Source organism: Colletotrichum gloeosporioides (genome assembly GCF_011800055.1).
Source record: "Colletotrichum gloeosporioides strain Lc1 chromosome Unknown consensus_41, whole genome shotgun sequence".
In the NCBI taxonomy this organism is placed as follows: Eukaryota; Fungi; Ascomycota; class Sordariomycetes; order Glomerellales; family Glomerellaceae; genus Colletotrichum; species Colletotrichum gloeosporioides.
The window spans coordinates 1-25,545 of NW_025544686.1; the positions used below are offsets into that span (position 1 = coordinate 1).

Here is a 25,545-nt window from a genome sequence, read left to right on the forward strand (position 1 = left end):
TAATATAAGAATATCTCCTATAAGGGGAATTTTATTATTAGTAGAGGATATAATAGATAAAGATAATAAAAGAATTAATAAAAAGGATAGGAATAGGTTTTCTATATATAACTTATAGTAGAGAGGTAATTTAAGCTATTAATAGAGCTAGGCTTATAACTCTTATAAGTTATAGGTATATAGGTTATTAGGAATAAAGGTATATTATAAGAGTAACTATTTAGAAGGGTAATCTATATTATAGGCTAATATCTATATACGCAGCTTATATAATACTACACGTCATATAATAGGCGGTGAGGCTATAGCTCAGATTGAGGGTATCATAACACCTACCTATCTGAAGTAAATTTTTCAAACTCTCTACTCAGAATTGTAGCAAGATACATCAATCAAGCCACTTCAAGATGGTCGTCGAAAAGGGCAACAGAATCCACGTCCCTGCCAGCGAGATCACTGACAAAAAGGTCACGGTCGAATGGCAACAGAGTCTCAAGATGCATTCCCAAGACTACTACTCTGTTCCCTTCTTCAACAAGGACAAAGGTGAGTACTCTCTGCAGTCTCTGTCGTAGTTTCATGCTTATGATGCCCCGGCTAACTCTGCAACAGGAGATGAGCAGAGCGTCCTCTTCATCCAGACAAGCTATCTTGACTCCTTCAAGAACAAAAACATTCGGTCGTCGGCCGGTTGGTTCAGCTATCTCTTCAGCTTCTTCTCCAGGAGTACCGACGATGGAGATTACACCGTCATTGTCGACGACTCATTTCAGTACGGCCAGAACTCCGACCAGACCTCCCGCTGGTTGGCGTATCATGACAAGGGCATAACAGCCTTTCAGGTACGTCGCTCGACTTTCCATCGGGCATGAGCTGACCATTATTCACAGTGGCGCTACGTCGCAAGCCTTCAATCTACCGTGGGCTCTGCGCTGGCTGGGTTTGGCGGTGGTATTTTCCAACAGTACAGTGGCGTTGACGTCAGTAAACTCTCTGGCTTGATCGGTGACCCTCTTCATAACTTCTAAGGGTATGTTGCTGGTGACTATGGCATGAGACAATTGGTTCATCGTCTTTACCTACTTTCTCTGCGGACTTCGCCAATTTTTTTTTCATGTATCCGCGATTCGTTTCTCCGCCAGCTTGTCAACGTGTTCCTGGCTTTATCTTGTGCCGGGCTTTGTACGTGGTTGGGCAAGATCAAATGAACGTTCACAGTCCTAGCAAAAGCTCTTGAGTTCAGGATCTGATTTAAAGCTATTAATTATGAAGTAAAATGGACAGGAGAATCAATTGATTGTCATAAACCTGTGTCGCTGTCCTTGAATCAAGACGCACATTCAACGGTGTGATTTCAATCAAATTTTCGGCTTCCCGTTCTAAGCTTTGTGAGCTATTCATGCTTCAGTAGGTCTTGCCATTGCCTTAAAGCGCCTCTCCACAAATTCCCCGATGCCAAATGTGAAGATAATTTCGGCAACATCGCCTCACGTTCCAACAGAAAGTGATCGAGTTGGCATCGGGTCGGAGCGGCTGAGGGAACAGACGACCGTACCCGCCGCAAACCCCGCACCGTGTTCTGGTGCGCTACCCGACAATGCGGAACACCTGGACGGAACCTCCTAAGAGATGTTCAAACTAGTCTGGTTTACCACTATTTCTGCAATCCAAAAGAAAGCTACCCTGATAACACACCGGGAACAGGGTCATGAAGCACCCGACGCGGGAAGAATCTCGGCGGCCCGGTGCATAGTCGCCTCTCCGGTGGGAGAGAGGGGGAACTGGGGCTCCCACGGGGATACATCTGTGCCAAGCGGTCATCCCACGGCCGTTTCGGCTTATGTGTGACGATGAACTCGCATACAGCCGGGAGCTACATCTACATATAAATGTCATTCGCGTGCCCAGAGAATTCAAGCCTCATTCCAGGCTTCATCTGACTTCATCTGCATTTACACCCTTCATCCTCCTGCGAATCTCATACGACGTGCCGGAAACGATCTCATCTCCCTTCACTCGTAATTAGTAAAACCTTCAAAATGCTCGGCAAGATCGCTTTGGAGGAGGCCTTCGCCCTCCCGAGATTCCAAGAAAAGACCCGCTGGTGGGCCTCTCTCTTCGCCGTCGACCCCGAGAAGCACGCCGCCGAGATCTCAGATGTCGCCGACATCAGACTGAACTATATGGACAAGCACGGCGTCGGCTTCACAATCCTGTCGTACACCGCGCCCGGCGTGCAGGACATCTGGGACCCCAAGGAGGCTCAGATCCTGGCCAAGGAAATCAACGACTACATCGCCCCGGAAGTCAAGAAGCACCCTAACCGCTTTGGCGCATTCGCGTGAGTTCCTGCCGATTTTAGCGTTGGGGAAAAAGAAAAAAAAAACGGCGTCAAGCTAATGCGGTACCAGCACGCTTTCCATGCACGATCCCCAGGAGGCTGCAGATGAACTCAGACGCTGTGTGACACAATACGGATTCCTCGGTGCTCTTGTCAACGACACGCAGCGTGCCGGTCCTGATGGAGACGACATGATCTTCTATGATGGCCCTGAGTGGGACGTGTTCTGGTCCACCGTGACCGAGTTGGATGTTCCCTTCTATCTGCACCCCAGGAACCCGACCGGCACCCTCCACGAAAAGCTCTGGGCTAAGCGCTCATGGCTTATTGGTCCTCCTCTGAGCTTTGCGCACGGTGTTAGTCTGCACGCACTTGGTATGGTCACAAATGGCGTCTTCGACCGCCACCCAAAGCTCCAGATCATCCTCGGCCATCTCGGCGAGCATATTCCTGTAAGTTCATCAACAACCCTTCAAATGAGCTCAAATTAACGGCCGAATGGTTCGATTTGTGGCGAATCTCCCATTGGTTTGAGGACGTTAAGAAGCCTTTGGGGTTGTCATGCAAAAAGACGATTCGGGAGTACTTCCAAGACAACCTCTGGATCACCACCAGCGGCCACTTCTCCACAACAACACTCCAGTTCTGTATGACGGAGGTCGGCGCCGACAGAATCCTTTTCTCCATCGATTATCCGTTTGAATCATTTGCGGACGGTTGCGACTGGTACGATGGTCTTCCTATCAACGTGGTTGACAAGAGGAAGATTGGACGGGACAATGCCAAGAAGCTTTTCAAGCTGCCGGATTTCAAGGACAGCGAGGCGAAACTGTCAAGTTAGAAGATTAAAATATCCAAGACTTAGTTATGGACGGGTTTTGTGGCATTGATTGCAAATTAGAGAAATATCCTTGCTTCACTGAACATGATGAAAATACCAACATTATGGAAACGCCTCGCAGAATTCGATGATGCAAAACCGTAAAATAAACATGGGATTTATGAATTCGATCAACATTATAAGAAAGCTTCCCATCTAAGGCTGGTGTGCACATGTTCGTCGTGTACAACCCCCCTCAAGAGAGCTAGACACGTCATCATGCGGCGCCATTCCTTCAGCAGCACAGAGCTTGTAAACGACAACTAGCCACCTCTACCTGCATGTTCTTACTGAGCCCATGTGCCCCAAATCCTTCAACCCCAAATCTTCGTTATCAACCGGTGCGCAGTGACGTTGGCAGATGATATGTGGGGTATGGGGTCCGGAATTCGTTAGGAACTTCCGTAGTGGGGTTCCGCCCCGGCAGCAGGGGATCCAGCGCCCCCCGGAAGCCGGCAGCCGACCCCATCCAGAAGGCTTGTCTGTGTAAGTCACCCCTCCAAACCCCAGATTTTCCTTTTCCCATTACTCCATGAATTCAAGGGATGCGATTTCGCCATTCGTGCTAGCCGTTTCGCATCTTCTGAACACATCCACCATGCCTCGCCCCAAAGTCCCCGAGAGCCTGCGCCAGAGGGCCGCGGAGGCCTGCAGCTTCTGTCGCGAGGCCAAGAAGAGGTGCAGCGGCACCGCACCGTGTACGCAATGCGTGCGCCGCGGACTGGAGCGGGATTGTTGCATGACTGAGCTGCCGCGGGGGTCGAGGACGAGGAAGATTTCAAAAAGCAGTGCGGGCGGGGGGACGAGGAGGTCGCGCGCGACGCCGGCGCTGGATAATGAGTCCATCACGGTTTCGGTGAGCTCGCCGGTGTCACCGAGGGATCGGTCGCGGAGGAGTGGGAATGGAGCTGGGCAGAGACAACTTCGCCTGTCGCCTCCTGCTTCTCAGCAAGAAGATGAGGAGACGAGTATGAATGTTGACCCGCGGCCTTTGACGCCGCCGAGGGAAACTCAGATTGCGACGGATCCATCCCTGCTGGCGAACCCGTCACGGATGCTTCGAAGTCTTCACGGTGAACAAGGTGCGTGAGATCTCCTGATGACTTTCTATTCATCCTAACGCCATGAAAAGTATACGTGGGAGGCGCCGCAGCGATATCCTTCCTCCAAACAGTCCGTCAAGTCGTCGCCGGGCAGATCGGGCCCTCTCCGTTCTCACACAACGATGACACCGAGACGATGCTCGAAGTTGAGTCACCAGAAACTCGCGCCACGACCTCCCCATCGGCAGAGACCGCAGTTGAACTGAACGTGCAACAAAAGCTGGCGTATCTGCATTGCTATTACTCTGCAGTATGTACCCTCACTCATAGTCTCATACAGACAACTCACGACAAAACAGACCGAAGGCCTCATCGACATCTTCGACCCGAGTGAACGCCAGCAGCTCTTCCACCTAGCTCAGAGCCAGTCATCAAACACGTGCGACGACCGTCCCTCAACACCCCCAAACATTCTCCCAGACCCCATTAGAGAAATGGTAATAGCGATAGGCGCGCAGTGCAGCAGCGCGTCCGAGGCGCAAACCATTGGCCGGAGCTGCTTCCGACGAGCCCAGCGCCAAGCATTCGCAGAGCTCCTCGAGGACCCCGACCTTCACATGGTCCGGCTCTTCCTCTTGATGGCCTTCTACATGCTGGGCGAGTGCCGCAGGAACACGGCCTACATGTACCTCTCCATCGCCGCCCGCGCCGCCCTCGCTCTCGGCCTCCATAGTCCCAGCTCTTTCATGGGCAAGCCGGATCAGAAGGGCCAACTACGGTACGTCGTCCTTGAATACATACTCTCATTCACCAATCTAACCAACATCCACCAGATTACGAGTCTGGATCAGCGTCCGCATCCTCGACAAACTCGTCAACTCCCTCCTCGGCCGCCCCGCCGCCACAGCCGGCGTCCAAACCGACATCCGCGCCGCCCTCGACCAGCTGCCCCCTCACCCGGACGACTACGCAACCCAGTGCCTCACCGCGACCTGCGAGATCGTCGACATCATCAACGAGATCAACAACACCCTCTACCACGACAAGGACGTCTCCGCCACCGTCGTCGAGCACCTCCTCCTCAAGATCGACGCCTGGAAGCGCGGCCTGCCCCCGTCCCTCAAGGGCTCCCTCCACCACCACCAGCCGTCCGAGCCAGACTCCTCCTCGTCAACCCAGCGCGTCGCCATCGCAAAAATCCACGTCTCCTGCCTGTACTACTTCGCCGTCACCCTCGCCACCCGCCCCGTCTTCATCTCCTCCCTGAACAGCAACCGCCCCGACGCAAAGATCCACAACCCGCCCCTCGCCGCGGCCTGCATCGACGCCGCCGTGTACCTCGCCCAGACGTGCGCCGACGCGCTCAAGGCGGGGCTGTTGCAGCGGAGCATGTGCATCATGAAGTACGTCTTCCCCCCCCTTCATCTCATCCCATAATCCAACAACCACTAACCATCACCAACAGAGCCCTCGTCTTCGCAGCAGGCCTCGTCCTCGGCGTCGAAAACTTCGCCAAGTCCGCCATCGACATCGAGACCGACCGCGCCTTTCAGGGCGCCATCGACGTCCTCGCCTTCCTCGCCGCCCAGAGCCACCAGGCCGCGCACTACCTCGAGATCCTCACCTCCCTCTCCAACGCCATCTCCGAGCGGCGCGCCAAGCCCGCCCCCGTCGGCGGCAGCCGCTACGTCTCCAAGCTCTTCAGCCTCGACCCGCCGTGTCCCGTCAGCAGCGGCAGCAATCTATTTTCTCAGAGACCCCAGGGCGAGGACGAGGCGGGCTTCTGGCCGCTGATACGGTTCGAGCAGGGCGTGGTTGGCGAGGGCGGTATGAGCGGAAGTGGGCTGGGCGCAGGGGACCCGGGTAGCTGGCCCGAGGTCCAGCTTGACGATGATGATTTGAGTATCGACTGGGAGAGTCTGAACATCTTTCAATGGGACAGTTTTCCGTTCAACGCGTGAGTTTCGGCGCGGCAGCAGGAGTCTGGAGTTTCTGCGGGGATGAGGGTTATGACATTATGTATATCTACGACTATATTACGATCCGTCATTCTCGCCGAATGAACCAAATCACGAATTAGACCAAAACACTTCACAAGCCAAAATCTCTCTTCTACGATGCTGCAACGACGTAAAGCAGTTCATCCCAAAGTGACCACACCAACACCCCGCATCCGAAGCAGCCCACGGGATCTACAACCCCAACACCCGGCCCCCCTCCAAACCATGCCTCCCCGAGAATGAAATCTGACGGATTCAATAGATAAGCACCCAAACAACTCCAACCGAAACGCAGCTCCCGGCGCGGCTTGCGGCGGGGATGGGTGGTTCACCAAACACCACCAGCACCAACCTAAGCACAGCCGGATGGCGGGTAAGGGCGCGAGCGCGAGCCGTCGGATACTGCACCGCACCCCGCCTGCATACTGTACCATCAACGTCACCAGCAGCGATAAGGCGAACGCACGAAAGCCCGAAGCGCGAAGGGACGAGCGGGAAAGCCGTCGTGGTTTCGGTTCCATCCTTCCCATTTACCGCAACTGATGCGTTCAATATGAGGGCTGCCAGCCTGCCTGCCACACTGGGCCGATATCCGCTTCTACCCGCAAGCCGCGCCCGGTCTCCGGCTTGAATGGTCGACAATGGTGGAAAAGCAGTTTGTAAAATTAGACTCTGACCAAGACGCTAAGCAGCTCCGTGATCCATCCCGGTCACCGGGAAGCCCGCCGACCCCGGGCCCGGATGAGAAAAGTGGGACATCGGGCATTTCAACGGCGCTCGACACACAACCGGCCGACACAAAGACGTCAAAGTAATGGGTAATGTAACAGACAAAAGCTTAGAAGTTCATGCATTAAATGTGTATTCAATATCTCATCAGGCCCCCAAAAATCACCATGAACGCCGTGTATATGCACACCAGACCCCCTTACAACCCCTTCTTCAACCCCTCCGTGACCTCCCCTAGCATCCTCAAGCCAAAGAACTTGGCCACATTCCAATACACACCAACCTTTCTCAGAATCTCCTTTCTTTTCACGCTCTCAACCCACTCCCCGGAGCACGTACAATGCTCCATAAACTCGTTCAGCCGGAGCGCGCCGCACTTGGAGCACTTCAGATCTTGCGTGCTCCACTCCACCACAAACGCCTCGACTTGCGCCAGCAGCATCTCCTCGATGGCGTTGCGGTCGTACTCGGCCTCACAGAACGTGCACTTCCACGGCCGCGTCTCGGCGCCCATCCGCTTCCCATCCGGCCCCACCTCCGGCAGCAGGTCCTCGTCCCTGCAAAAGTCGAGGTCGCGCGCCATCGTGCAGCTGTCGCATGAGAGCTGCAGCAGCTTGAGGCTCTCGCTCGGGTTCTGGAATGCGCCCTCCTTGCTGAACTCCCTAACGTCGAACATGGCGAGCAGCTCCTTCCGCAGCAGCCGCGCCTCGAGCGTGATGTTCTTGTCCAGGCTGAGCACCTGCATAAGGGCCTTGACCAGCTCCAGCACCGCGTTCCGCGAGGATAGGTGCGCGAGGTGGCTGCCCGGGAGCTGGGGAAAGGAATAATCGCCCGCCAGCTCAGGGTGCAGGAGCTCCCTCTTCTGCAGGTTGACAAGGTTGGCAATGTCCTTCTTGAGGGGCTTCTCGAACTTCTTGCCGAGAATGATTTGTCCCTCGGCGCCCTCGGCAAGTGACTTTTGCGGGAGCTGCGTGAGCCGGGGCGTCGAGTCGAACTCACCCTGCGGGCGCTTGAGACCGTGCATGAGCTGGATGAACTCAATTACCCAGTCTTGGAACGTGGGTTGCAGGCGAATGGGCAGGAAAGTGGCCATCTGCCAGTGCATGACCGTGTCGAGCTCCTGAACCTCGGCCTCGACCACCTCCTGACACGCTTTGCCTCCGTAGTTGAACTCGTCGTACCATACGAGGTAGTCCCAGTACTCCTTGATCTCGAGATCGATAAAGTGGAACAGGGGCTTGCTCTTGATCGACTTGATAATGTACTGGCTGTAGGCATACGCTGTGCCGACCTCGGCCTTGGTAGTCTGCAGAAGCAAACGGTTTGAGCTGGCAAAGACGACTTGTGATCCAACCCGGCGGAAGTCAGCCATGAGCTGCTGGAACGCCTTGCGAGACATCATCTGCACGTAGTAGTGCAGCGCTCGGTCGTACAGGAACGAGTCCGGATTCTCGACCCAGCGAACAAGGTGTTGGACCATGACGTCTGCCATGGTGTTCCCCTTGCACGCTTCCTGCCACCAACTCTTGACCATCTCACGAAGCACGAGGACGCCCGCGTTGGCAAAGGTGCCTTCGGACGTGATGACTTCTTCGCCGGCCGCAGAGTCACCAGCGGGGTTGAAGGAGATGGAGTCGGCACCCTCAAGCTCGTTGATCAGAGATGAAGTCAGAATAGTGTTGATGGCAAGATTCCTGACTTCCAGGTCAATGCAGACCGAGGAGAACGTGCCGGGGTTGTTGACGGAGGGCATCTGCACGGTTTGCAGCGGCCCCGTGATGTCGTCCTTCTCGTAGCCTGCGTGATCGGGGCGAGGGCTGCCAGACCACCAAAGAACAATGTTGTTGTTTTGCAGACGGCGGGCATATGTAATGTCGATGAGGAAGCGGGGATCTTCTCGCTCCAGATTGCACAGTGGTACATCACCATACCGAGCAAGGGTCGTCAGATGCAAGATCCAGGACCCCAGTCCGAGGTAATGTCCCACGAGACGCTTCGCTACGACGGCTTGCCAGCCAAGAGGCGGGAGAGAGCTGTCGGCGGGATCGTACTTGAGCGGAAGCACAGGGAAGTCGCCCAGAATCGGCACGTCAGTGATAAGCATGTTGCGCTGTGAGGACTGGATGACCATTATTTGTGGTCGCAGCTCGTCCTTTCTCATCTTCTTGACGACGTCGCTGAGCTCTAGGTGGGCCTTTCTCTTGGTCGTCACTTGCGTGATCTTGAAGGTGAGCTTCTCCTGGTATCGGAAGCAGTCCTGCCAGTTGGTGCCTTCGGCCTCCTCTCCGCGTCGAGCAAGGAGCTCCGCGTAGATTCTGGATACGTTCGGAAGGTCCTGTCCAGAGTCTCTGCCCTTTTGCAGAATGATGACGTGTGCCTCGTCCCGTGTTGTTGAGAAGACTCCGAAAATCTGCTTGTCGCCGGCAGTGACGTGGGAGATGTAAATGTACGCCATTGGGGACGAGTCGAGATAGCTTCTTGACTTCAATGGTCGCTTCAGGCCAGACAGGTCGAATCCTTGGTCAAGACCCTTTCCGAGCACAGCGTGCTGCTGCTCGTCAATTGTGCAGAGGTTACCGAGCTGGAGGACGGCCCTGATGTTCAGAGGAAGATGCTTCTCGTACACGCCCTCGACACTGGGGTGGTTGAAAAGCAAAGAGAAATTGTCCGCCTCGGCAAAGTAGGTGTCTTCGGGGACCGTAAGCTTGAAAAGATGCACAGAAGAGTGCCCGTTGGGAAGCGTGTGGTTGACTTGCTCCACCTCACAACCCGGGATATCGACGTCCGGCATGTCGCCACTCTTCAAGTTCAAGAACACCTGCCGCGGGACCTTGATCTTGAGGGTGTGGATCTTGGCATCGATGAGAACGTGGGCGTTGACGACGCCAGGGGTCTCGGTGGCCTTGAGATGAAGAAGCTGCCAGGTGTTCATGAACGTAATGTGCGCCTGCTTCATGAACGTAGCCTGAATATTACTCTGGTTGCCGCGTCGGTCACCGAAAAGCTGTCGGCGACGGATGCGGGCCTGCTTCTGAATCTTCCACTTTTGCTTCTGGTATTGGAGGAAACCGACATAGTCCTCTGAAGGTGATGGCATAACCTTTGGCAACGCAGCAAAAGGGTCTGCGTTCTCAGCGGGCTCGGGGGACTTTCTCTTCTGGGCGACGGGGGCCGGCTGCGAGGAAGCCACTACGGCTGCTACCGGCTTCGGCTTCAGCAGTTGGCTGCCAAAGTCTTCCATGTCGTTCAGGTTTCGGCCATTGAGGTTGGTGATGTCCTCCAATGGGCCCTTGGTGAAGAGATCAGTGAGCTTCTTCTGCTTCATCTTGTCCTCCTTGATGTTGATTCTCCTCTGAAGCCAGTCTGGATGCGGCACGCGAGGGACGGGGTTGCGGACTTTCTGCAGCGCGGCTGGGATGGTGATGAGTTTCTGAATGACTGAACCCAGACGTTCCAGGTAGTAGTCCCAGTCCAACAAAGCTCTTGGGTCCGTGTCCGCAGGCTCCTCCTTCAGCCACTTCTTCAGATAGAACCGCTTGGTGGTTTCCTCGGCGGAAAAGATGGCGACCGGCACGGCGCGCTCGGTGACTGGAGCATTCTTCGGCCTGGCGCAGATGATAAACTTGCAGTTCAGACCCTTGTCCTTGACCATCTGCTCGCCCAAGAAATCGGCCAGGCGCTTGGCCGTGGTAATGGACGTCGACTTCTGGCTACCGTACTCTTCAAGCGTCTTGGACATGCTTCTGTTTTCTGAAATGAGCTCCATGAGCTCCTCGTCCGCCAGAGTCACGCCCTTGCTATGGAGAACGTCCAGCCACTGGTTCGCCACCTTGGCAACCGCGGTGTAACACTCTGCAAGCGTCGTGCCCTCCAGGAAGAATTTGAAAATTTGCTGCTGGAAGATCTTGATGAGCTTCAGCTCACCTCTGCGCTTGACTTCGAAACCCTTCAACTCGGCCAGACTACCGTCATCGTTGAAGACAGCGTATCGCTTCTTCAAGTTCTTGTCCTCCTCCTTCGACGTCGGCAGGATCATGGCCTTGTAAGGGCCGTCGACCTCGAAGAAGATGGAATTGTCGCTGTGCGTCTCGTACTTGAACGTCTTGGGGTCCTTGAGCGTCTGGTACTGGTGGTTGGTAAACTGCGCGTGAACCAAGTGGTTCAACATGGTACAGGGGTAGGACACGGTGACTTTCTTGCCGTTCTTGGTCTTGAACGCAAAGTTCTCGGGAAACGTGGCTGGAAGCATACACCAGATACCGTCGGTATCCAGTTCCAGAGGGCGACCGAGACGCTCAACAAGGCTTCGGGCAAGCTGAATAATCGTAGCTCCTGTCAAGCAGGTCACGCCGGCCATCTCCATGGAGTACCAACGAGAACCCTTTCTCATGACGTAGCCGTAGAACGAGTTCAGAATGACCTTGTGGGCAAGCTGCAGCGAGTCAAAAAGAATGATCATTTTCTTCGCTGCGTCCACCTCGGATGACGTCGCACCTGACGACTTGAGCGACTCCGTCTTACCCTTCCACACTTTCGCCTTGCCCTTGTAGTCGTAGCGACGATCACGGAAGTCGCGCACCGTGTTGATGTAGAAGGGGTTCTCGCGCTGGCAGATGATGGCCTCCTTGACGGTCGTCGTCGAGTCGTGGATCTTGTGGTAGACTTTTTGAGAGTAAAGCTGAAGTCGTTTCCTCAGGAGAGCCGTCTGCTCGTCGGGGCTCAGGTCCTGGAACGTTCGCATCGGCGAGTTGGGCCACTTGCCCGGGAACTTTTCGTTTTCTAGTGCATTCCTGATCATGTTGTACTCGTCACGCTTGGCAGGTAGGTACTCTCCTCTCCAAGCCCACGGCAAGCGCCTGTCACAAGTCTTTCCTGGCCTGTTGAAGTCGCACGCGGCGCAATCCGACTCCTGAATCATGGAGTCAGGCTGCAGTCGATTTGTCGTCATGATGTTGGGGTACATGGAAGCGACGTCAAGATGGTAGATCAGGGGTCGCTCGCTTCTGTTTGGTGTCTCCTTCAAAGAGCGCAGTTTATCCGCAATTTGTTCCTTGATCTCTTCGTAATTGACAATGTCGTCCATGGACTTCTGCTCCTCGACCGTGATACTGAACTTAAGCGCAGCGTCCAGATCCTTCAACAGCTCGTCCACTGCACCCGGATCGACTGCAAAGTTGACGGGAATATCTGCTCGGAAGACGCCGGCTTCGATACTCTCGACGTGACCACCAACGTACGTTTCTGAGTCAAGCAGGTGGCCTTCATAGAAGGCTTCTCTTGGTGCCACATGCTTGTTCGGCAGGACAATCTCCTTCTGGTACGCCTGGACCATCAACAACATCTCGCACAGGGTACCAGTACCTTTCCTCAGTGTGTCGTCACCGCCCAGCGGCAAAATCGTGCAAAGCGAGAAGATGAAAGGGTGGACGTATTTCATGTACAGGTAGTACGTCGCCACGGCATCGGAAACTGAGTACTCTGCTAACGTCTGCGGCCGTTCTTGCGCATACGGCGTCATTAATTCGGGATCGAGCTCGTCGGGGTCGTATCCGAGCTTCGCGACAGTAACAGCCTTCAAACCTCGAGATCCCTGAGGCAGGTAGGAGTCTCGATTGACCCAGTGGAAACAATCCATATGCACGCTGTAGTTGCACTGGTACTGATCCTCGCTGTTCTTCTTCCAGCCAATCTCCTGGTACATGTCGATACCGTTGAAACTGGCTCTCGCCTCGACAAACGGCCAATCGAAAAAGTCACCGTTGTACGTCGCAATGACCGTCGGTCGTGCCTCCTTGATGTGCAAGAAGAATCGCTCGAGAACGGCCTTTTCGTCGGGCTCGTTGAAGATCATAAAAGGACCCGGGTATTCTGGCTTGGGGGTGTAGTCGAAGTCACCAATGTCTTCGGAAATGATCTCTCGGTTGGTGATAAGGAACCCCTGGCCGTCAATCATGTACGAAATCATCATGACCTGGTCGATGGCGGCGTCGGGGAACTTGAGGGGTAGCTTCGTCGTCTCGATATCGTACGCCATGACCACGGGATCGGCCATGGCTAGTCTGTCTTCGTTGATTGTGACTTTTGTGACGCCGTGCTTGACGTCCACGAAATACCATTTTCCCACCCGAATATCTACCACGGTTAGCGTCATGCCGCCCACGTCTCGAAGTCAAACCTACCCATATCTATCATTACTCTTACATGGTACGGTACGTCGTACTCTCTAATATCGACAATGAAGTCGCTGGCATCGGCAAAAGAAGCATTAGCTCGTCTATCGTCATCTCGTGAGTCGTCAAAAAGGTCAAAGTCGCCGTTTGTCCTGTCAAATAGTCAGCAAAACCACTGTCCTCTCCAAAACACACACTCGCAGGGGCCAACACATACGTCGCGACCTCGGCATATGCGTCCATCGCATCCACATTCTTCCTGTTCTTCGCTGCAATGGGCATGATATCCTTCCTCGCCGCCATCAAGTCGTTCACGTTCGCGAACCGCAGCTCCAGAAACGTCCGGCGGTACCCCAACAGGTGGTTCGGCATCTTCAGATCCTCCTTTTCAACCCGCTTGATCGTCTTGACGACGCCGCCGCCCGGCACGCGCTTGATCCACTCCTCGACCTCGCTCTCGCGGCCCTTCTTCACGGCGATCAAAAAGTACGGGTCGTACTCGACCGTCGCCTTGAACGTCTGCCCGTCGTCCTCGAGGAAGTAGCAGTCCAGCGCCGCGCGGCCGCTCGGGTTGCGGTCGTCCTCGACCGACGTCGGCTGCACGTTGACCAGCCAGCCCTCCTTGCGCTTGCCGCCCTCGTAGCGGGCGAAGCCCATGTTCTCGTCGATCTGGTGCGCGAGCCGCGTGCGCTCCCACTTCTCGTCGGCCGAGGTGGCTTCGTTGCGGCCTGACGCGGCGAAGGTGCGCGTTGTGCGGGCGCCATGGTATGCTTGTTTGCCGCCGCGGCGGAAGCCCTTTTGCGGGCGCCGGAGGCTTGTGTTGGGCATCGTGGGTGTGTCTATGTGGTGGTCCTCTCTCTCATTTGGTAGCGGGGTGTGTTCGACGGCGGGATACTAGGACGAAATCGATGCTGAAGTTTTCGTATGAGGTGGACTGGACGTCAAGGGGGTATCTCAGGAGTTGTGGTGGCTTGGGGAACAAAAAAGGGACGAAGGAAACAAGAACGGTATGGGTATTGTCCAACACTCTGGAATTGGACGAGTGGGAGTTTGGCAATTGTCACTTTTGTGTACGTCTAGGGGGGGCCGGATGCACAACTTTTAGGTAGATCGCGGGCCGGGGTGGATGGTGGTCCAGAGCGACGGCCAGACGCGTCTTCGGGCGCGACTTTACGCGACGAATGCACGTCTCAGTGACGGACCCGCAATCAATTAAGCCAGCCGGCTGGCCAGGGGACCGGGGTGGGTGCATCGAGGGCGCTTCCATTGGGGAATTAGGTAAGCTTGTTCCAGTCTCGGACCTGAGCTTCAGTGTCATCTTGAATGTGATCGATCAAGTGTAACGGAGATTAGGTCTCAATTGAAGTCGAATAAGTTCTTAGGCTTTGCTATTTCCAAGGCGACTCATGTCTCTTCATCAACGTGTCAAAATCAGATACACAAAATAACTGCAATCCAAAGCCATTAACTCAATCGCGTGGGGTGCCTCTGTCTCCCACATAGACGCACAGACCATCTCAGCCCAGAAATCCGTGGACGTCATCTCAGACCACGAACAGATTTTGAGTGAGTGTGAGAAGCTTAAGTGAAAGGTCGCACCGTGTGAGCCAAACCCAATACGCAACAATGGCGCAAGAAACACCAGAGCCCGTCAGCATCCCAGACCCCCGAAAGGACGGAAAAGAGGGAAAGAAGCTGTACCTCTGGTCGAGGTCAACCCAAGGGCCCGTGGGCGAGGGCGCACCCGGCTCAGAGACATCACCATCACCATCACCATCACCACCGACGACAGCAGCAGCGGCGGCAGCGGCAGCAGCAGCATCGAAGCCCGACCCCAAGGATTTCCAGGCCAACTTCCCCGTGCAGGAGGGCGCCGCTGCCGCGCAGAAGCCCACCACGGCCTGGGAGGTCGTCAAGAACATCAAGTCGGAGGATTTCACAACGTTCGCGCAGGCGCCTTGCGCGAGGGACGGCTTGCTCACGGGTATCGCGGCGGGATTCGTCGTGGGCGGGTTGAGATTGGTCTTTAAGGGTAATGCTCCCCTTTCTCTAACGTTTCATGGCGCATCGGTAAGACGCATATGAGCTAGAGCTGACGCATATCTCATAGGCACCATTGGCAAGGCCTCAAACTGGGCCGTTGGCAGCTTCCTGCTCGGTGCGGCCGGCCGCCATGAGTACTGCCAGTACGAGCGCCTCCAGGAGCGCATCAGGATGAAGAGGACGGTCGAGGTCTACCAGGAGACCATGGCCGAGAAGCGCCGCAAGGAGGCCGCGGCGGCGCTGGAGCAGAAGAAGTCCGAGGAGGTCGCAAAGGCTAGCCAGAAGGCTTGGTATAAGTTCTGGTGAGAAAGCAAAAAACACACGTCAGCCCCCATCTTTGGAGAATCTCTTTCATGTCCCTCCGTGTACGAATATACCTTCTGTTATGCACAGAAGGCGTCGGTGGCATTGGGCACGATGCATGCGTCGTGATAGGAAGATGTAAGCTTTGTATCATCTCAAGTCCATTTCGTGTTTGGGGTATAAAAGAAAGACTATATCAATGTCGTCCACCCAGACTCCCTTGCTTGCTAGTAGCAAAATCGCAGTGGCGCTTCTCCTGCGTCGATGAAAAAAAGATACCAGACTGGTCATCGTCTAATGACAGCGGTACACCCAAAAGCCAAGTAGCGAATACCTCAAATGCAAGCCATGTCGTCGCCGCCCACGCCTGTGCCAGAAGAACAAAACCACGTAAACGCCCATAAACACCAGCCTTCGTCCGAGCCATACATGCCAGCCAAAAGTAAAGACTTCTCCAGCACAACCCAACCGGCTCATCCATTCGTCACAATCGTATTCGGCTCCGAGTCGAACCGCACCTTGCGTACGCCGCTTCCGGAAGCCGGCTTCGTGTCAATCTTGACCCCCAAGCCCGCGCCGCTGCCGCGTCGGCGCTGACTCCGCCGGGCTCTCGCCTCGCTCTCCTCCCGCTTCTTGTACTCGGCCAGCTGCAGCCGCCGCTTCTGCGTGCGCGCGTACGCCATCGCCGCCGTTGGCATGAACCCGACCCCGTTGATTCCCGTGCCGTCGTCGTCCTCATCGTCCGGGTCGTAGATTGTAATCTCCTCCTCCTTCCACGTAAGCGCCGCCCTGACGGGGTCCACAATCTGCATCTCCTCGTCCTCGTCTCGTGGCGCTGCCTCCGCGGCGTTCTTGCCCTTGCGGCCTTTGAGGGGCGGTGTGCCGGCTCGTCTGCGTCCTCTAGCCTTTGCGTCTTGTAGCCGGTTGAAGAAGGTTTGTGGTCGTTGCAGGCCAGGCGCGGCCGCCGTACTCGTAGTGGTAGCCGTTGTGCAGGCGGGGGAAATCTCCGCAGCAGCCGCTGCCTCAGGCGCGGCCACGCTCACACTCGTCGGGGCGAGGCCCGGGTCACTTCTGACCCCGGGGTCCGGAACCGCGACCGGCTCGTCCTCATCGGCATCCTTCATTTCCAGCTCGGGTATCTTGGCTCTCTTGCGGCTCGCAAAGGGGTCGTCGTCGTAGGCTCCGTCGCCGCTGTCACCCAGGTCGCGAGTCGGGTCGTAGGGGCCCTGGCGCTGAGGTTGTTGGCTACTGCCCTGTTGCTGGGCTACCCCGCCCCCACCACTACCACCACCACCACCGCTGAGCGCCAAACCACGGAACTTGTGCACCACCTTGCTGCGCGGGCTCGCGCTCCCATCCTCGTCGCTCTTAGCATCCGGGAGCTGGAAGGAGAACTTGGCTGTGGTGTAGATGGGCGACAGCGGAGGGGCCTCCTCGTCTCTCTTGCGCTTTGGCGTCGCCGTCGGGGTCGGGAAGGCGTCTGTCATGATTGATGGATCGCCCCGTCTGGGCGGTGTTGAAATGGGCGTCTGACTCGCCGGGGTTATTCGAAAGTTGTCAGTTTGAAGAATGCAGGGCGTGGCGGTCGCCGTGAGTCTTGAACCGCCTAGCCTGTGGAGAGGTTTATTTTCGACCAGGGATATCTCGTGTGTAGAAGAGGAAAGCCGCAGTCGGTGAGGGAGTTGTCGAGAGGTTGAAATTGGCGTTCGTTGAGTACGTCCGGCAGTTACACTTCGGGGCGATCCTTCCTTGGAGGTTGGCAGTCCCTGCGCTAACCGTTGCGTTGGCGCGATAAGCAGCCAAAAGACGCTAAGATAAAGCTAGCGCCCCTCTGTGAGCTGCGCACCCTGCGAGAGCTCGTCTTCGTCCCATCTTTTATGCTTTCATCTCCATCATCAGATCAGTCACATCGGCTATTTTTTCATGGCACACGGGCGTGTAACTCATGAGCCAAATCAGGCGCTTACGAATTCTCATCCGCAGGCCCAAGCATCAGGGAAACTCATCCAGGTCATGCACGATCACGATAGCGTCTGGCGGATGATTACGAGGCCAATACGTTGATATCATTACTTTACTCCTCAATCCTCATCAAGCTTCACATCCAGCACCCGCTCAGTCGCTCCAGGCCTTGTACACGATGCGCGTTCCATAAGTCTCGCCCTTCTTCAGCAACATCTGGCCCTTCCACCCGTCCACGTTGATCGCATTCACCCACCGGCTTGGCTCCACGCAGAACCCACTCCTCTTGCCCCTCGCCGGCGCGCCCTCGACGGCAGGCACATCGATGCCCTCGCCCGTGTAGAACTGGAAAGCGGGCTCCGTGCTGAGGACCTCGAGGTTGACGCCGTTCTTGGGGTGCTTCGCGTGCACGTGCAGCTTCAGCGGCTCCTTGCGCGTGTCGATGGGCACGGAGTCGGGCTTCTCGTTGACGATGAAGCAGTCGTCGACCGCGGGGCCGTCGACGCCGAGCTCGAAGGCCTTGCCGCCCTCGATGCCGGGGAACGGCGCGGGGCCGCCGGTCGGGATGCCGTTCTCGCGGGGCAGGTAGGCGTTGGTCGCCAGCGTGGCGATGGTGCCGGCAAAGGTGTCGTCGCCCGTGAGGTTGAAGTAGGAGTGGTTCGTCATGTTGATGGCCGTCTCGTCGGCGCCGTCGACCAGCTTCGCCTCGTACTCCATGCCCAGTACCGAAACCTCCTTGCCGTCGACTTCCTGGGTGCCGGCGGTGTAGATCACGGTGGCCTTGACGGTGCCGGGGAAACCCTCGTCGCCGTCCTTGCTGGTGAGCGAGAACTCGACGCTCTCGCCGCCCTTGAGACCCTCGACGCCGGGGATCTCGCGGGTGCCGACGGGCTTGGGGCCCTCCCACACACGCTTGCTCCAGGGTTTGTTGCCGCCGTGCAGGTTGTTGGCGCCGTCGTTGGCGGCGAGCTTGTAGGTCTGGCCGCCGTTGAGCGACTTGAGCTGTGCGTTCTCCAAGCGGTTCGCGACGCGGCCGACAGTGACGCCAAAGTAAGGCGAGTTGTGCTTCTCGTAGAGCTCCTGGGTCGGGAAGCCCTGGACGATGTTGGTTCCCTTGACCTTGAAGGACTGGAGGATGGCGCCCAGGGGCAAGAACTCGAAAGGAGCGTCAGTCATTGTTACGGATGTAGGTGATGAGGTCGTGAGTGAGAGGCAATGGGGAATCCGATCCCAGTGTTTGGGTCACGAACTGCCGGATTCAGGTAATGTTTACGACGTGTCCAGGTGAAATCACGCAACGCGGTAGAGGGGATGTGTCTTTTAAGTGTCGCAAAGCTGCCTTGCTTCACTGGGCAACGCGACGAGAGTTGCAATTCAGGCTATTATTGCCTGTGTTGCGCTTGCAGGCGGATGCAGTGGGGTGGTTGGACGAGGATTGGAGGGGGAAAGTGCTGAAGAGAAATGACGGCGTCGGCGGGGCACTTGCTCGTGGCGGGGTAAATTGGAGACACAGGCATGGGCACTCGCCCGCCCAAGCTTCCCCTCTCGTTGCTCGTACTGCTTCTCACCTCACGCAACGACGCCAAATCGGCTCCCGTCAAGCCCCTAGCTCCGTCTCCAGCGGCCATGCTGACGTCTGACTGGCGCGTTTAAACAGCCCAAAAGCAGCTCTGAGCCGTCGGAACCAGTTGTTGTGACAGATGGAAGAGCAGACGTACCTGGCCCTTGAGAGGTTCGCTTCAAGTGCGGATTCCCACCAGACTGGATATCGGCTCTGGCCGCAGGGAACTTGCCAAGAGTCAGAGAGGACCTCCAATCAGAAACCAAATTCGCTGGATAAAAGCTACGTGTGCCGGGGTTCTTAACGGCATCCGACTCCATATTCATTACCGCCTCGGCCGACATTCCGCGATGACCCCCAAACATCATGACAATGCGTGCGCCAATGGTATATAGTACAGTACGACCTGCAGCAAGTGCAGTCAGCCAAATCATGCTCCGAGTCCATAAGAAAATGCTCCTCTGTCCGAGTGCCGGTGATCAATCCGACTCTTCATCGTCGTCGCCGAGGAACGCCAGGTCCGCACGCGCCTTGCCACGGGCACGCGACGACACAACTGCCTCTTCCTCTTCATCATCGTCACCTTCCTCGTCCTTCTCCTTCTCCTCGCCGGAGAGCTCTGGTTCCACAATTTTCTTCGCCGGCTGACCGCGCGCCTTGCTCCTTGACGATCGGCCACCAGCGCCCCAGTTCTCATTCATTTCCTGCACCGCCTCCAAATCGGCCTCAAGCTCTCTGCGCTCCTTGATCTCCCGAGCTCTAGCTTCTGAAAAGCGGCCGTCCATGCCAATGTCCTTCAGCATGCCTCGGAGATGCTTGATCTTCGCCTTTGAATTGTCGCCGTATTGCTTCAGCTCGAAGCCCCAAATCTTGCGAATGCCGCACTTGACTAATTGAGACTGCAGCTTCTTGATTTCAGCGTCGTCCGGGTTCTCCGGCGCGGCTGCCTTCTTCTCCTTCTTTTCCTTCTTCTCCTTTGGCGCTTTAGGAGCACCGGCTTCCTTCTTCTTGCGCTTCGGCTTTGGCGGCTCGTCTATAACATCGGATAGTTCGCTGGTCGTGTCATCATCGAGCGTCGGGTGTTCCTCCTTCTTCTCGTTGGCAGCTTCCGGCTTCTCGGCAGGTTCATCATCTTTAGCTTCGACAGGTGACTTCTCCTTGGCCGGTGCCTTGGGAGAAGCCTCGGGCTTCTCATCTTCTGCCTCATCCTTGTCACCCCCGGCCTTGTCATCGTCACTCTCGGGTGGGGTTGACAACGCATCCGAGTCGCTGTCTTCGACCTTTTCAGCCTTTTTTGCGCGTCCGTTCTTGGCTTTGGAGGGTTTCGCTTTGACGGGACTCGGCTCCTCATCAGAATCGACAGTGGCGCGCGACTTCTTGCGCGGGGCGGCCTTCTTCTTGGCCTTCGGCCTCTCGACCTCCGACTCATCGTCCTCGGGTTCCTCCTCTTTGGCGGCGGATGCACGCTTCCTGCGCTTCGCTGGCGGGGACGCTGCAGCCGACTGGCGTTTTCCCTTTTTGGGTTTCGCGACGACTTCTTCCTCGGGTTCCGGGGAGCCGGGTCCGGCGAGTAGTTCGTTCTGCCACGAGGGTCGTCAGCTGCTGTAGATCGCAAGAGCACTTGCGCGCGCCCTGCCACTTACAGCGAGTTCCTTGATCAGCTTCTTGCTCTTGTCCTTCCATTCGCCTGTAGAAAAGAATCCATCCTCAAGATCGAGGTCGCTTTCGACGCGTTTGCGGATGGTGTTCACGGTAAGCTCATCCTTGTCGGACTCGAAGACCTCACGGACGGTCTTGAGAAGCTCCGTCTCGATCTTCTTGTCTGAGGGAGCCATTGCCTAGCGTGACAGGGATAGGCGACGGAATGTTTCCCGTTTGTTCGAACAGAGAAGCTCACAGGTACTGGATTAATGAACGTGGGGTTGATACAAGTGTTCCGGCAGAGCTCGAGCAGCTCTTCGCGGTTGTCGTCGCGTCGCAGAGAAACAAAGCCGGCGCGCTTGCCCGCATCTCAATTGAAACCGGGGAGCAGCTGCGACTGGCTTGGACCGAAGTGGGGCTCAAGTCACCCGGCGTTGGTCTGAGCTTCTCGCTACGTACCTGAAGCTCTGGAAGCAGCGATGGGAATGATTCCAGGTAATTAATGGAGGAAACCTTGAGCGCTTCCAGCATGATGAAAATGTATTCTTGATATTATCCATCTTCTGTGCCCCCATACAGTGAAAATATGTTGTTACATGCCTTTTGCTTGTTTTCAAGGGCAATGACGGGGATGCACCATCAGGTTGGCTTGAAAGAATACAAGCAGTCGAAGATGATCAATTGAAATCATTTAAGAATATCCGTCTGGTCAGAATATGAGGAATTGTGAGGGACTAAAATCTACCAACGAAGCAAATCGGCACAACCATGACCGGTGCGAGGGTCAATTCGGGCCGGGAACTAAAGCAGCCCGCCCAAGGAAGTTTTGGTCCGGATTCCCGGGGAGAAAATGGGCCCTTCGATGCCAGCCTGCGGTCGCCCAACGGAGACCTTGTGGGCTGGATGATTGGGTTGGAGCGCTCTTTGGGCTTCTGGCGCCCGTAATTGGCCAGAAAGACAGGTTGAACGTTGAAAGGTCGCTCAGGTGCCGGGGCGGAAGCTCCTTTTGAGGGCCTCTGCAACTTGTATCAACCTGGTAACACCTTTCTGGCTGGAGCCGTTTCCTTGGATGCGGACTACGGTTCACAAATGACGGCACGCTTGCGTTATGTTTGGGGGGCCCGACAGGCCAGGGTTCACCTGTCAGACATGAGGCTCGCTTGTTGAAGATTTCCTGTCATTGGCGCAGTGGATGGAAGGAAAAATTCAGAGGCATCGTGAACATTCTGTGTTCTATCGCCGATGTGGTGCCCACTTCCTCGGCGCCGGGCTCTCCACCGTCGGGCGGGTATCGTCGAGGTCCTGGAAGTACCGGTACCTGATTTGTTCACTCTCCCTTTCGAGGCATTGGGCCTTTTCTGGGTCGTTGCAGTCGGGCGGCTGAGGAGGTCCGGCTCAACGGCCCTGCAGATTTATATCGCTCACCATGAGCTCGGCGTGGTTCCCTAATTGTCCGGTAACCTCCTCGGTAAGACGAGCAAATGGGCATCTCAAGGTGGCCAAAGAGAGCAGATGCATATGCCGGAGGAGGACGGAATGGCTGGAGGGGTCCAGAACGGGCTGCGATTAAATCAGCGTAAAAAATGACAGAGACCTGGGAAGCAGTGACAGACCGGAATTTGGGCCCAGGACTAACACGACATGGGTCCACGCCAAAATTACGTAGATGGCACCTCAGTAACGCCAGGCCCCGGGTTAGTTGGTCAACAACTTTAGGCACAGGTAAGCTAATCTGCAGTTTGGCCGCGTAAAACATTCCTCTGAGAGTCTCGCCGACGACTTTACCTACGAACATAAGGTGGGTAGCTGTTCCTGTACGTACATCGCCTGCTTTGCCCAACCTACCCAGCAAACCAAACGAAGCAAGTGGGTACCCCCGTTGTCCTTGCCTCCCGTCCCTCCTCTTCAACACCCTCAAAACCCAAGGCACTTTGTCACCTCTCACCGCACACCTCGCACCTCCCGTTCTCTCCTACTTCCACCCTGGCTCGGCCCAGTCAGTTCGAAGCTCCGTCACTTCAGTCAACAAACGGGTAATTGGACGTTACGAAAGCACGTTAGCCAACCACCGACTAGCCGCCCTGTTCCGCCTCTTTCCATCCAGCCATCCATCCCAAGCCTCTTTTATTCTTTTCCTTTCCTCTCAGACGAAGACATCCACCACGTTGTATTGCACTTGTTGTGCTTGCTTGTGTCACCCTCCACGCACTCGGTGTTCTCCTGGGATTCGGGCAGCCCGATCACTGTTGTTCTCTCCATCTACATACCGCTGTCTCCTCCCGCTCCTTGCTTGCTTCATTCACGGCTCCGGCTTGAGCAAGCGAATCACCCCCCAAAAAACAGCTCCCCACCAGCAACAAAGCTAGGTAGGTAAGCTTGCATCTATCCCTGGCTCACAATTCCATCGCTTTTGGATTACAGCGATAAACACCCTGGCTTCTTATTGCGTCGCTTGCACATCAGGTACCTCATAGTGCAGGACACCAGCCGAACCTACATTTACCCCTCCATTCCCCCGCAAGCTCATCCCAGCCTGACAACGACTCAGCTAACACCTTTCCCACCGCCACAGGACCACTAAGCTAGCTGCTGCTGCTCCCCAAATTCCCACCCGAACGAAGGAACCCACGATTTTCTTTACTTTCCACCTTTCAACTCGAACGCACCGCCGGGCAACCCATTTCCACCATGCCTGCGCTCGTCGACGATGACACCGCCCCCGGGCGCCTGTTGCTCCTCTCCAACCGATTGCCTATCACCATCAAGCGCTCCGACGATGGCAGCTATTCCTTCTCCATGTCCTCTGGTGGTCTCGTCACCGGTCTCAGTGGACTGTCAAAAACCACAAGCTTCCAATGGTACGGCTGGCCGGGCCTCGAGGTCCCCGAAAACGAGATCGCCGGCATGAAGCAGCGTCTCAAGGACGAATACGATGCCCATCCCGTCTTCATTGACGATGAGCTTGCCGACAAGCATTACAACGGCTTCTCCAGTGCGGACAATCCTCCCGACTCTGCCTTCTGCAACAGTGAAACTGACAATACGCTCTGCAGACTCCATCCTCTGGCCCCTCTTCCACTACCACCCCGGTGAAATCACATTCGACGAGAGTGCATGGAGCGCATACCGCGAAGTCAACCGCCTGTTTGCCAAAGCCGTTGTGAACGATGTTCAGGATGGCGACCTGATTTGGGTCCACGACTACCATCTCATGCTCCTCCCCGAGATGCTGCGCGAGGAGATTGGGGACTCCAAGAAGAACGTCAAGATTGGCTTCTTCTTGCACACCCCCTTCCCATCTTCCGAGATCTACCGCATCCTCCCCGTCCGCGAGGCGCTCTTGACGGGTGTTCTTGACTGTGATCTCATCGGATTCCACACATACGACTACGCTCGCCACTTCTTGAGCAGTTGCTCTCGCATCCTGTAGGTTCACATCTGAGACTTACAGCAAAGAATTGTAACTAACATTACCCAGCGGAACCCCAACAACCCCTAACGGCGTCGACTACAACGGCAAATTCGTCACCGTCGGCGCATTCCCCATTGGTATTGATCCCGAGAAATTCGTTGAAGGTCTGAAGAAGCCAAAGGTCCAGGAGCGCATCGATGCGCTCAAGCGCAAGTTTAACGGCGTCAAGCTCATCGTCGGCGTTGATCGTCTTGATTATATCAAGGGCGTTCCCCAGAAGCTCCATGCACTGGAGGTCTTCCTGACAGAACACCCCGAATGGATCGGCAAGATCGTGCTCGTCCAGGTTGCCGTGCCCTCACGTCAGGATGTCGAAGAATACCAGAACCTCCGCGCTGTCGTCAACGAGTTGGTCGGTCGGATCAACGGAAAGTTTGGCACAATCGAGTTTATGCCCATCCACTTCCTTCACCAGAGCGTCTCCTTCGACGAGCTCACCGCTCTGTACGCCGTCTCAGATGTCTGCCTCGTCTCTTCAACGCGCGACGGCATGAACCTGGTCTCGTACGAATACATTGCGACTCAGCGCGAACGTCACGGTGTCATGATTCTATCCGAGTTCACTGGAGCAGCCCAATCTCTCAACGGCTCCCTCATCGTGAACCCGTGGAACACGGAGGAGCTCGCAAACGCCATCCACGACGCCGTCACCATGTCTCCCGAACAGCGCGAGACCAACTACCGCAAACTCGAGCGCTACGTCTTCAAGTACACCTCCTCATGGTGGGGCCAGTCCTTCGTCGCCGAAATGACCCGCCTATCTCAGGAAACAACCCAACAGAAGACCCTGAGAAACATTAGCGGCAACGTCGTCGGTCAGGTCAGCAAGGCTTTACAAAGCGCCGTCGAGGGCGTCCAGAACCTGACAGTCAAGGATGGCGAGGAGAGCAAGCAGGAGAAGCAGGAAGCGTAACGGGCCGCTATAGGCGGCACATTTGACGAAAGCATGATGAAGCAAAGAAGAAACACATACATACCCCAACCTCGCAAACCACACACACCCAGCAAATACTCCTCAAGCCGAAGCATAGCTGTTTGGGAAATGTTAGCACATGAGCGAGGCGAAATCACCAGTTAACGTCAGGTTGGGCAGAGGGCATTGAGCCAAGCGGAGTTTGTTTTTTACGGGATTTTCCCTCTCATGCGATCATGGTATGGAGAGGGTATTGGGGAGTGTCAGACAACACAGGAACAATGTCTCTCTTGTCCCATTTGTATTTTCGAGTTTATGTTGGTTTAGCATTAGACTATCTACCTACTAAAGGAACGGTTTTAACCGATGCAGCTGAAGTAGAGTCGTGAGACCTACGCCTCCCAAACCCAAGACGTCAGTAAAGGTAACTTGCACGAAACAACGGCAATCACCATGAGCAAATTAGATAACAACGACAATTAGCGGG

At 55.7% G+C, this 25,545-nt stretch overlaps 8 protein-coding genes and 1 pseudogene across 9 annotated transcripts; 5 read left to right on the forward strand and 4 right to left on the reverse strand.

Annotated features, from left to right (window-relative positions):
- Positions 1 to 407: 407 nt before the first annotated feature.
- On the forward strand, positions 408 to 1,028 carry GCG54_00005599 (uncharacterized protein; the record flags this gene model as incomplete). Its single annotated transcript, XM_045405619.1, has 3 exons — positions 408 to 546; positions 613 to 842; positions 891 to 1,028. The coding sequence occupies 3 exons, from the start codon at positions 408 to 410 to the stop codon at positions 1,026 to 1,028; spliced, it is 507 nt and encodes a 168-aa protein (XP_045264721.1).
- Positions 1,029 to 2,039: 1,011 nt separating this feature from the next.
- On the forward strand, positions 2,040 to 3,182 carry GCG54_00005600 (annotated as a pseudogene). The gene is made up of 2 exons: positions 2,040 to 2,341; positions 2,412 to 3,182. Coding segments are annotated over exons 1-2 (1,073 nt in total).
- Positions 3,183 to 3,819: 637 nt separating this feature from the next.
- On the forward strand, positions 3,820 to 6,225 carry GCG54_00005601 (uncharacterized protein; the record flags this gene model as incomplete). Its single annotated transcript, XM_045405620.1, has 5 exons — positions 3,820 to 4,303; positions 4,354 to 4,574; positions 4,624 to 5,042; positions 5,098 to 5,667; positions 5,730 to 6,225. 5 exons carry the CDS (start codon positions 3,820 to 3,822, stop codon positions 6,223 to 6,225), a joined length of 2,190 nt encoding a protein of 729 aa, XP_045264722.1.
- Positions 6,226 to 7,192: 967 nt separating this feature from the next.
- Positions 7,193 to 13,991, reverse strand: GCG54_00005602 (DNA polymerase epsilon catalytic subunit A; the record flags this gene model as incomplete). The annotated part of the gene is made up of 3 exons (XM_045405621.1): positions 7,193 to 13,125; positions 13,173 to 13,315; positions 13,381 to 13,991. 3 exons carry the CDS (start codon positions 13,989 to 13,991, stop codon positions 7,193 to 7,195), a joined length of 6,687 nt encoding a protein of 2,228 aa, XP_045264723.1.
- Positions 13,992 to 14,789: 798 nt separating this feature from the next.
- GCG54_00005603 (uncharacterized protein) lies at positions 14,790 to 15,512 on the forward strand (the record flags this gene model as incomplete). The annotated part of the gene is made up of 2 exons (XM_045405622.1): positions 14,790 to 15,195; positions 15,274 to 15,512. The coding sequence occupies 2 exons, from the start codon at positions 14,790 to 14,792 to the stop codon at positions 15,510 to 15,512; spliced, it is 645 nt and encodes a 214-aa protein (XP_045264724.1).
- Positions 15,513 to 15,982: 470 nt separating this feature from the next.
- On the reverse strand, positions 15,983 to 16,996 carry GCG54_00005604 (uncharacterized protein; the record flags this gene model as incomplete). The annotated part of the gene is made up of 1 exon (XM_045405623.1): positions 15,983 to 16,996. The coding sequence occupies one exon, from the start codon at positions 16,994 to 16,996 to the stop codon at positions 15,983 to 15,985; it is 1,014 nt and encodes a 337-aa protein (XP_045264725.1).
- Positions 16,997 to 17,624: 628 nt separating this feature from the next.
- Positions 17,625 to 18,647, reverse strand: GCG54_00005605 (Bifunctional protein GAL10; the record flags this gene model as incomplete). The annotated part of the gene is made up of 1 exon (XM_045405624.1): positions 17,625 to 18,647. The coding sequence occupies one exon, from the start codon at positions 18,645 to 18,647 to the stop codon at positions 17,625 to 17,627; it is 1,023 nt and encodes a 340-aa protein (XP_045264726.1).
- Positions 18,648 to 19,511: 864 nt separating this feature from the next.
- Positions 19,512 to 20,867, reverse strand: GCG54_00005606 (uncharacterized protein; the record flags this gene model as incomplete). The annotated part of the gene is made up of 2 exons (XM_045405625.1): positions 19,512 to 20,612; positions 20,676 to 20,867. The coding sequence occupies 2 exons, from the start codon at positions 20,865 to 20,867 to the stop codon at positions 19,512 to 19,514; spliced, it is 1,293 nt and encodes a 430-aa protein (XP_045264727.1).
- A 2,494-nt stretch (positions 20,868 to 23,361) lies between these two features.
- Positions 23,362 to 25,058, forward strand: GCG54_00005607 (Alpha alpha-trehalose-phosphate synthase; the record flags this gene model as incomplete). Its single annotated transcript, XM_045405626.1, has 3 exons — positions 23,362 to 23,701; positions 23,727 to 24,099; positions 24,152 to 25,058. 3 exons carry the CDS (start codon positions 23,362 to 23,364, stop codon positions 25,056 to 25,058), a joined length of 1,620 nt encoding a protein of 539 aa, XP_045264728.1.
- Positions 25,059 to 25,545: the final 487 nt, after the last annotated feature.